Source organism: Ciona robusta, chromosome 2 (assembly GCF_009617815.1).
Source record: "Ciona robusta chromosome 2, ASM961781v2".
NCBI lineage: Eukaryota > Metazoa > Chordata > Ascidiacea > Phlebobranchia > Cionidae > Ciona > Ciona robusta.
In genome coordinates, this window is record NC_143236.1 from 6,281,141 (window position 1) to 6,292,262 (window position 11,122).

The 11,122-nt window shown below is 35.6% G+C and overlaps 2 protein-coding genes across 3 annotated transcripts; one reads left to right on the top strand and one right to left on the bottom strand.

The window, feature by feature from the left end:
- Positions 1-1,047: 1,047 nt before the first annotated feature.
- Positions 1,048-7,013, top strand: LOC149740611 (adenylyl cyclase-associated protein 1-like). 2 transcript variants are annotated; one of them, XM_089872665.1, is made up of 11 exons: positions 1,048-1,239; positions 1,581-1,681; positions 2,203-2,277; positions 2,645-2,883; positions 3,138-3,249; positions 3,546-3,795; positions 4,539-4,714; positions 4,984-5,107; positions 5,408-5,490; positions 5,739-5,882; positions 6,220-7,013. In XM_089872665.1, exons 1-11 carry the CDS (start codon positions 1,137-1,139, stop codon positions 6,304-6,306), a joined length of 1,494 nt encoding a protein of 497 aa, XP_089728791.1. In that variant the 5' UTR covers positions 1,048-1,136; the 3' UTR covers positions 6,307-7,013. The 2 variants fall into 2 exon arrangements, with proteins under 2 accessions (XP_089728791.1, XP_089728792.1); XM_089872666.1 differs by lacking the exon at positions 3,546-3,795 and adding an exon at positions 4,000-4,195 and having other exon boundaries at positions 1,050-1,239.
- LOC149740612 (bifunctional phosphoribosylaminoimidazole carboxylase/phosphoribosylaminoimidazole succinocarboxamide synthetase-like) lies at positions 6,921-10,241 on the bottom strand. Its single transcript, XM_089872670.1, has 5 exons — positions 9,803-10,241; positions 9,389-9,577; positions 8,817-8,936; positions 8,213-8,350; positions 6,921-7,871 (listed from the first exon to the last, which is right to left on the bottom strand). The coding sequence occupies exons 1-5, from the start codon at positions 10,172-10,174 to the stop codon at positions 7,275-7,277; spliced, it is 1,416 nt and encodes a 471-aa protein (XP_089728796.1). The 5' UTR covers positions 10,175-10,241; the 3' UTR covers positions 6,921-7,274.
- Between the last annotated feature and the right edge of the window lie 881 nt (positions 10,242-11,122).

An 11,122-nucleotide genomic window follows, 5' to 3' on the forward strand; every position in this document is an offset into this window, starting at 1 on the left:
GGCCACCAGCCAAAGGATTACCACATTTGGGTGCTAGTGAAACCCCCCCTAAACTCATAACATATCACCTAATCTTACATTTGCACTAAAAGTGTCGGGCATCATGAAATATCAAAATTTTAGGTGGCCACCAGCTAAAGGATTACCCCCAGTCAGACATAATTAAAATGTTGCAGTGAGCTAAAGTACAGATCTACTAATTGAGTCAACAAAACTTTTAATAATTGTACAATTACCATTAAGTGCTTTGTCCAAGTACACTTACAGCGTAATTACCACCCGTATATTATAGCAAGTAAGAGTTATCGCTTTGCCACAAGCTACAAACATGGTAGCATGGTGTATCCACCGTGTATGAGCAGTTACTGATATTCTGATAGTTTATTAGACAAAGATCAGATTGACAGTCAGATATATTATGAATTAGTAATTTGTTGGTTTCACTGAAATGAAAAAGTTGGATTTAACTGTCATATACAACACACAAAGCAAAATAAACAATGGACAACTGACATATGACAATATTTACATGTATAAATCTTTAAAACACAAACTTACGTGAACGTCTCGGCAAGGTAACAACGGTCTCGTCGCAAAACGTGGAAGTACAAATAGTGAAATCGCTGCTGAAGATATTAAAAGTACTGTTACCCGAAACCTAAACGCTTGCTCCAAACACATAAAACTATGCCATACTCAAACAATATTGTGCAACACTGTACCGGTATTCTTATCGTAAATATCTGCGTCGTGAAATATCGTTATTAGGATAGCGTATTACTATATTAACGTTGTATCGCAAATTTTCACGCTTGAATGTTATGAAGACAAGGAAATCGAAAGAACCTAAAAGAACAGGTGTGGCTGCAGTTGCTCACGTACCTCAAGCGTTAAATAAAAATTCACCAGAGTTTGGGACTATGTTAATCACGTGTGAGTTATGCCTTTTTCCCACAGTTAAAATATTTTATTTTGGTGGGAACAGCTGAATACGACAGTTGTCGTTTTAAAGCGTTACGTTTAGATGTTTCTGTTCCTTAAACAGTGACAGACTCCTAGACCCACAGTGCAAGTTTTAATATTATACACGTTTTAGCAGGAACGTATTTAGTGTATTTTACAAGCATATTATCATTATGGCTACTGCTGAGTTGGCAAGTCTAGTTTCAAGATTGGAAACTGTTGTTAAGAAACTGGAAAGCAATACAGGTGGTTCAGGTGATGCACAGCAACAACAAGGTAAACTGTGTTTTCTTTATCAACAGGTGTAACCTAATTTTTGGTATCATGAGTGATTATTTAGTATAACCTATTATAGGCTTTATGTGTGGTAATAGATAATAATTTAAGAAAAGCGTTTATTTTTTGTGATGAGTTTATTTGTTTAGTATTGTGTTTGTGAAATGAATTGAAACATGAAAGTTACTTAAGTCTTGCATTTTTGTAACTTATAGGGTAATAAGCTGACCACAGTCCATTTTGGCACCTAATATAATTGTTCTTCAGACCTTCAGTTCTTGCCTTGTGTATGCACCATTTTCTAATGATCACTTAACCCTTTCCTTAATTACATTTTACAGCCAAGTTTATTGAGGCTTATGATGAATTCGTGACCGAATATGTTGATCCATACCTGGCTGCATCTGCAGTGCTTGGTGCTGGGGATATGGCTGATCAACAGGTAAATATAAACCTGTATTTTATAATAGAAATAGCATTTTAAGACCAGAGGTTCTGGAAACTATAAGTTAATTCGAATAACAAACAAATGAATTCGTTACACTTTGGGTTTTTGGGTGTCTTGCAACTGGTGAAATACTGTTCAGTAAACTTAGTTGTAAAAAATGTCACCAAGCGGCTACTGGATTTTTAGAATATGTAACAAAGTCATGTGATCTGGCATAACTACATGTAACAGACCATTGTTCTCATAAAAAAAAGTTAAAACTGTGGAACAATTTTTATCCTAATAGGGATACTTTAAATAAAAAGGCCACCGGTTTTAACTAGCCTATACTTAATATAACCAAATACGCCAATATTTTGATATTTCTGCCAGAATAATGTAAATAGCGTGAATTTACCATGCCTTTTTGATACCAGATGAGTCATTAAAGGTCTATTTAATTAGCGGAGTAGCCCAACGATTGTTAACGTTCAATTTTCACCACGTTGCAAAAACAATAAATTGTTTGCTCTTAGGCGAAACTGTTCAAAGAAATCTGTGGTGAAATGAAGAAGTTTTTACTCATAGTTTCAAAATATGGACCCCCAGCTGTAAGTTTGTATATCATTTTTTTAATAGTATGCACTTCTGATCATAGGGAACAATACAAAGGACTATGTATCAAAGTGTAAAGCACAAATTATGCTATGAATTTGTACTACAACCATTACCACTGCATGGCTTTTAAGAATATTAGTGCATAAATATTTAAAGTGGGTTTCTTGAAGGTAAACAAAAATCCCCATACAGGCCTATATTATTTATCTTTTAATTGAATGTAACTTTTTATTCTTTCTAGTCGAAACAGTCATTGAAAAACAGATGTTTTGTTTCACACACCTTATGCCTGCTTATATGTTACCATATATATAGGTATATATATGTATACATTTACATAACTTTTACCAACCTTTACAGAATGATTCCGTGATCATGGCACTGGCTAAAAACATGAGTACCAAGATGGGTGCAATGAATGATTTAAAGTCAAAGTTGTCGCGTAAATCTGACCAGAAGAATCACATGTTGGCTGCATGTGAGGGAGTGTCTGTATTCGGTTGGATTGGTTATCCAAAAGCGCCGAAAAAGTTTGTCAAGGAATCAAAGGAGTCAGTTAAATTTTACACCAATAAAGTCTTGACGGAAACTAAAACAGGGTTGGTTTGTATTAAATAATACTATTATTGGTCATTTTGTATTGTGTTTACAGTTTATATTATACATTAATACATTATATAGAGGGTGAGCATTTGCCAAAGATGAGTCAATTTTTATTGAATTAAAAACAAATTTAATTTTTATCAAAATTTAAAAATATAGAAAAATAAAAATGTAATGTCATGCATCTCTATCACAACTTATCTTTATAAATTTTGAGTTTGTAAATGATTGTTTTCTATTTTCTTAACAGGGACAAAGCTACCGAGCATAAAAACTGGGTGAATGCATTCGTAAATGTTTTTGATGGTTTGCATGATTATATTCATGAGTATCACACCACTGGACCAAGTTGGAATGCGTCGGTGAGTTTGAATGAAACATATTTGTCACAAACATAACAAAATGTAGTTTCCTATCAATATGTGATATGTGTTGTGTAAATAGGAGTAAGGACAACCATGGTATTATTTGCTAGTGTGTATTAAACCTTAAAATTTATGTTCATGCCTAAAGATGTAACACAGTAGAAATGTACATTCTATTCTATATAGTTAAGATTATATGCCAAAACCAACCTGGCAACCCATGCTTTAGCTCTTCACCCTTTCCCCAAAATACTTTCTTACATACCTTGCTATATTAAAACTCCACCACACAGAATGTTCCGTCTTGCGAAACTCTTCTCTCTTCTAAACCTCAACTTCCTCCTAAACCGGGTTACTTGAAAAAACTATCCGACTCTTCTCCTGACTCTTCTGATGCCAACGATGATCCTCCTTTACTCCAATCCATCCCTCCACCACCTCCTCCTCCTTCCATACCTGGTGTCCTGGATGTTTCCAAAGCTGATGCAGCTCCTCTGGCCTTGTTTGCCGAGATTAACTCAAAGGGCACCGGCATCACTGGATGTAAGATTAATCTCTTCATCTTTATGCATCTTTCTCTGCTTGCACCCCTTGCATGTTATCACTTCTTAGTGTTTTCCAACATTTTTCTCTAGTTTTTTCCACTATTTTCCATCAAATTTTCTCAGTGGTTCCCTCCTCCCCTTCCCCCTCTTTTCCACGCAAAAGTTTAGAAAACAAAACAGGAACACTGTTTATGTAATACAGGGAAGTCCTGCTACTGAGACTTCAACAGCTGATGCAGCCCCAGCAACAGTTCCTCCTCCATCTGCAGGAGGACCCCCACCGCCACCACCACCACCCGCTCCTTCTGCGTTAGCTGCTACCCCAGCAGCTGCACCGGCACCTAGTGCCATGGCACAAGTATTGAATGATTTGAACAAAGGAACTGCCATCACAAGTGGTGAATGGACATTGCATGTTTTTACACAGCATGAAATCATAACTTGCTTAGTTGCTTCTACATTTAAATATAAGATAGTAAACAAGACTAAATGTCTCTAAATTAGATTTTATGATGTGTGTGCGTGAAAGCATAGAATGCAAATTTGTGCATGGTGTTCTGTAATATTTTTACATTTTAGCTTAAATAAATTTTTGATATCAATGTAAAAAATATGTAATCTAAATTTTTATCATCAATGTAAAAAAATATGTAATCTAAAATTAAAATTGAATTTATCATATTAATGTAAACAATGCTGTTTTGCATATCAAGCCTTCAAATAAGCATAATACAATCACAGGTTTAAAGAAGGTTACCAATGACATGAAGACACACAAAAACCCTGAGTTGCGAAAACACCACGCCCCAGTACCTTACAAGGCATCCAACTCTGGTTATAAACCAGTGACCAAAGCGAAGCCCGCTGCTGCAAAGAAACCACCAGTTTTACGACTGGAGGGAAAGAAATGGGTTGTGGTAAGAGATTGGTATTTAGTTTGTGCTTTTGGTATCTACTGGTTTAGTGTTGATTAATACAGAAATTGTTACATTGGTAATCTAATACCATGTGTTTATATTTGATACATTAACAAACAAAAATAAACTGTAAAAATAATTACAAAATAGGTACCCACAAAGTAAATGTGATAACTTGTAAGTGGAAACGATGTGTGCGAATAGAACACCCATGTTATAACGACTGTTATTGCTCCCCACTATGTCTAATTAAAAATATTATTTTCAAGGAAAACCAAGAAAATGCGGCCGATCTTAAGATTGAAAATGTTGAAATGTTTCATACAGTATATGTGTATCGCTGCAACAACAGTGTATTGACCATTAATGAAAAAGTCAACTCAATTGTTCTTGGTATGTTAAATGCTTGAAAAAATGCTGCTAGGCCTACCCAAAGCTACTGTAGGGGTATCGTACATTGTCTTGGCTGGTGGCACAACCAGGGGGAGTTCGGGACTGCGACATTTCCCTTCATTTTTTAAATATATATAAGTAAATTATTAAAAGAAAAACATTTTTTTTAAATTATTTGAAATCTAGTTTCAAAAATTGGATGGCCAACTTTTTTGAAATAAATATTCTAAATATTTCCTGGTTAAAAAAGTTAAAGACTGTAAAATCGATCGTTGCCACACAAAATCCCTACTTTTACAGATAGTTGCAAAAAGGTGGGGTTGGTATTCACATCTGTTGTGTCAGGAGTTGAGGTGATCAACTGTCAAAGTGTTAAAGTTCAGGTTAGTCATATTGTGTTGTAACTTGTACGGTTATGTTTTATTGCTGAGGCTTATAATTAATTCATTGTTTGACTATAAACCATATGCCAGTTATTGGGCCTATGCTACAATGAATACCTCAACGGCTTTACAAATAGAAAATTGTAAATACAGCTGTTACACATAATGTGAATCGGATACAGCTCATTTGGTAATTGTATTTCGTGCATGTTGTCCCTTTAGTAAAATAATCATCATGCTTTCCACAGTGCCAGGGACAGATGCCAACAGTAAGCATTGATAAAACAGATGGCTGTATTGTTTATCTAAGCAATGAATGCTTGAATTGTGAGATAGTGACGGCAAAATCATCGGAAATGAACATCTCGGTACCAAGGGAGGATGGAGACTTTGTAAGTTTTCATAATTGATAGGAAAGTATTTACATGGTGCCAGTGGTTGGGTTGTGCCTCTTTATTAGAGAGCCTGGGTTCAAGACTTACTGCTGAATCATTTTTGCATTTGTTCTTAATGCAAAAAAATTATCGTTTCTTAATTCAATCCAGTAAATGGCACGAGGTGTATGAAATAAAACAATTTGTGCTACAACTTGTCTGAATGCATAAAAATATAATAAATTAAATATATTCACATATGAAAAGGCAAGGCTGGTGTCAAAATGCTGCAAAGTGACCATTATTTCATTTTTTCCAACTAATGACCCTGTTTTTGTTAACCCATATTTTCTAGGATGAGTTCCCGATAGTGGAACAATTTCGAACAATTTGGAATCCAGACAAGAAAACCTTCATCACCACAGGAACAGAGTCTATTTAATCTCCCTATTATTATCCAAGTGCTGTATCTATTATGCTTAACCTAGATTTACCATTGATTACTGAGTGTAAGTGTGCCCATGTATCGGCTGCAATCATAACAACTTTGAAAAGAATATTTGTGGACATAATTACTGACATTTTGTATATTTACCCCTGCACTTAAGTACCTTTGTATGATTCATTAGGTAACTGAACTTGGAAAAACTTTTACAGTGATCTTACATTACAATTTGACACCAGTATGGCATACCACCAATATATATGTAGGGTGGGGAAAGATGGGACGTCTTTTTTTTATATTTTTTGTCCCATTTGGTGTGGAACTGAGAACATTCAAGGAATTATAAAACTGTATCTTCACAACTCCCATAGGGCATTGTTAACAGGGATATTTGGATATTATGTTCTAAAGATGTTCCATCTTACCCCACAGTACCATATTGTACATTGTGTTAATTAATCATTCATTTAAAATTTTTAATTGTCTGGAATTAAGAGAATAATTCAATTTGTGATGTCATAAGCGAACAACTGCTCATTTGCATGTACCACCAATGTGCCTTGGTTCAAATCAGATGTATATTCTTCAGCGAGCTGGTGCGGACTCGTGTACACCTTGCTTTCAATTCGTTGTATTTACAACCTTGTGATCTCACATACACAGAATCATTTACAGATCCAAATACAAGCGCTTTGAGTTTGAAATGTGAATGTATGGCATTGTATGCAGATCATTACAGATGTTGTTACAGTTGGCAGGAAAAGTTATTGCATAAGTGGAAATACTATTTGGCATTAGAAGATATCTTAAGACAAGCTTCTTGAAAACATGAATGGTACAGTTATGGTAGAATTAGCATGGCAGGAAGGGCAAAACATGAGTAATCAAATTTTTCGGGACAATGTGTCTTGTTTGCAAGAATCAAATACATCACATGCAAAAAGTCTGCCTACTTTGATGTAAAGTTAATTGAGGCCATCGTTGGCCTGTTTCAAATCTATCCAATACTGCATTTGCTTCACTCTGAGACGAGACCAAACCAATGGAGTATGTTGGGCAAGTATCTGAGAAGCACAGGTCGCTGCTGCTTGTGGGTCCAGCAGTGTTGCGCAACCTAAACCTGAGGGAAGCCGCAGTGATGACCAAATGTCCGACCTCCCCCACTGTTCAGATGGTGGAGGGCAATTTATGACTGGCAGCACTGTATTTCCACTGATCACTGGCCCAAGACCGTTGCTTCTCCCTGCTACAGCTACCAGCACTGTTGGTGTGACACTGGCCTCATCCTCAATCTTAGCAAGCATTTTCAAGGTTTCTGTAGTTGATTTATGAGCAGAGGAAACATGTAATGTGCATCGTACTCCCAGCTCTGTGCATCCTGCCTTTATCTTATTGCAGTGAGCCATATCCTTAGGAGACCCCATGCACACTGCCACCCTGACAGAGTTTTTATCCTCATTTAGAGCCTCGGAAATAGCAGTTAACTGGTTAGACACCCAGGTGTAGTTTTCCTTTAAATTCTGCATGTCACCGTTTGTAACTTCTTTCAAGTTCCTATACACCTATATAATCATTCACTCATCAGATTTACAAGCATAAGCTTTAATGCTGTACAAATATGGCTATTTATTTCGCCATGTATAATCCTATAAGCCCAGATGAGTTGTAAATTTTAATAGCTTATCAGCGCGTGTGTAAAAATGTACAAACTTTGTTTCTGCAAACAGATCCAAAGGATCTAAGTGTGAACTAACACCAATACTAACATTTAAATATTTAACAACTTCTTCTCATTAAAGATTACTTTGTGCCAGTAGCTAGAACGCAAATAATCCAATTGTTTAAAAAGGAACTATCTGTAATACTCCATTACACAATAATAATAACAATAACCACCACATACCTGCTTATCTTTCATCAACCGTTTGTCTCCACTCGGCCAAATTCTCCATGAGTCATTATCAATGACATCGGCAAGAACGATCTCATTCGTATCTTGTCGAACCCCGAACTCTATCTTCATGTCAATCAAACTCACATTCTAAATAAATATAAATAAAGGTAATGGGTATTGGGTATGTATTATGTATGCAGAGATGTTTTTAGATGGCTGATGTATGCATAAATGCACCTAGGGTGTGGAAGTCATAACATGGTGTTTGCTTTACTGCTTTACATGGTGTATTCATACACCTTAACACTGTACACCGAACAAACATAGCATAGTTTATTACCTTATGCTCACTGTTTAGTTATAATAACACGGGACTGATGGGAGTCATGGGACACTTCTTGTAAACCAGACACACATTCCTTGTAACATGGATTGATGGATACACCAATGGCCGCTACACTTACTTTATATACATGTACTTTGCTACATACTTAGCGTAAAAAAAAAACTAGATTTTGTCTTTGGTGTGTACTACATTAACTTCTCTATATTAACCATACAAGAATAGAGTAATTAACAGATTGCATATGTACAATAGGACACCACAAAATACCTTTGATTTCCATGCTTTCTCCAACACTTCAAATATTGTGATCGTCATTTTCTCCATAATATCAATCAAGTCTGGTGTCACAACAATTTTTCCACATTTCAACTTGGCTTCTTCTAAAACCTGCAAGTATAAAGTTTTATTACAAATATCTAATATAAAACAATGGTGACATCAAAAAATCATAACATCTAGAGCCCCATTTTTAACCTAAAACTCATTAAAGTTCTGTATGTTTTAAAATATAAACGTAACCCATTTTAACAATGTCTTTATGTCACCTCAGATTTCAAAATTAAAATGATAAGGTGCCTATGAATATTGCCAAATGATGATTTATCAATTACAATTGGACCTTCAGGAATGCATTTTGGTTTTTAGAAAGATTACAAAAAAAGTAAGTCTATGCCCAGCACCTCTCTGCTCCACTGTGGGTATACTTTAGCCAATAGGCTATTACAAAAAGTTTGTCTATGCCTTTGCAAAAAGACACATATGCCCACAACGGTAGCAGCGGCAGGCCTTCAAGCCCTAACCGCTTATAGAATCAGACTGTCTAACTACTGTGTTAATACCTCTCTGCTCCACTGTGGGTCATGATTTTCATCATCCTTATAGAATGTTTCAAGCTTTGGAGGTGAGAACCTGTAGCCTTCCTTTACACCAACATGACGTCGAATAAATGAACCGGTCGCTACACGTCGTGCTACCCATTCAATCGGGATCATGTCACATTTCCAAGCCAAGAAGGATTTCTTGTTCACCTGGAGTATAATCATGAAGTGATAAAGCTAAGCTTTTACCTACGGTTCCAAAAAAATTGGTCATTTAAACCACAAAAGAAACAGTTTCCAAAAGATCTATTTCACGCAGTAAAATTTTTAATGAAAAAAGTAAAACAGAAAATATGTTTGTTACTGCAAAATTAAACTTTATACAATTTAACATGGTTTGAAAATCCATAGACCATAGCTATATTAACATCTTACCCCTTTAATAAATGCAGTCTTTAGACCAAAATCATTGAGCATTTGCATCACAGCTGCGTTTGTGGCACTGGATAATTCAGCTTTTCCCTCCATGACGTTTCGTTTTGCCCCATCACCAGCAGTTATTATGTCCTTTGAAACAATTAGGCAACGACCCGGAGTTTTCGTGTTGATTTCGTAAACTACTTTAGTTTTGCCTTCGCAGAACACTTTGCCCAATGTGAATGCTTCGTCACATGATTTATTTTTATTAGGATCACTTGATTCGAATTGAGTAGTTGGCCCACTTCCCGATTCCATTTTAACATCAAGTCTTGACATTTTTTGTTTTGGTTCATCACCATTCGAATTTATTTTATGTGTTGTAGCCATGGCAGTGACTTCCAACAGTGTAGAACCTAAATTATATGTGACTCAAAAGTCTGTTAAACAAAACAAGTTAAAGCTAACATATAAATACTAAATTACTGTCATAAAAAAGCTCAATACTTGAGCCAAAAGGGCCTGTAGTATATTTCTATGCTATAACACGTCGGTATAGAATATTGTAAAAACATAATCATCAGAAAATTAACACTATAATGTACGAATATTCAGACAATGAAAAAAACTTTAACTTTATCTGTTGCAGTCAATAAATTCTTAAAGTAGTACTACCTGACCCTACGTGCTTCGTACTCAAACTGTACGACAACACTTCGTTTACTTTTGATTGGTATCAGAAATCGTGTTACAGATATATAATTTGACACTGAGCTTCCGCGCGTAATCAAAACATTCGTTTTTTTAAATGCACGTCGCTGAATATCGGTTCTTTCCCTATCCTGAGAAAACAGGTCCCATGTTCCATGTGGGTACGAAGTCATCAGAATACGTTTCTTTTAGAACTGTACGGAGCATCGCATTAATTTAAACAACAATTTGACAAAAATGGATAAATAAACCATCTCATACAGTTTAATAATTAAAGGGCAAGCATTTGCCGGCGATAATTACATTTATTAATGCATCATTCGATTAATAATACCCTGTTCCATAAATTACTATCTTAATTTCCTTTGACCTACGAGGCACTTATGCACTTTTCACAACAGTTAAATATCATACTGTATAAAGCGTTTTAAATATATCCAATAGCGTTAGTTGCAATCTGTGTATACTAAACTGGCGGACTGTACTCTGGTATGCACATTTCAAACTCGTGCTTAGCAGCAGATGACAAAAAAAGAAGCACTTGTTTTTAAAGTAGGTCAAAACGTGGTTATATAGGCCAAGACTTTATCCACGTGTTCACCACGTGTATTAAAGTCTGTTCCTTTC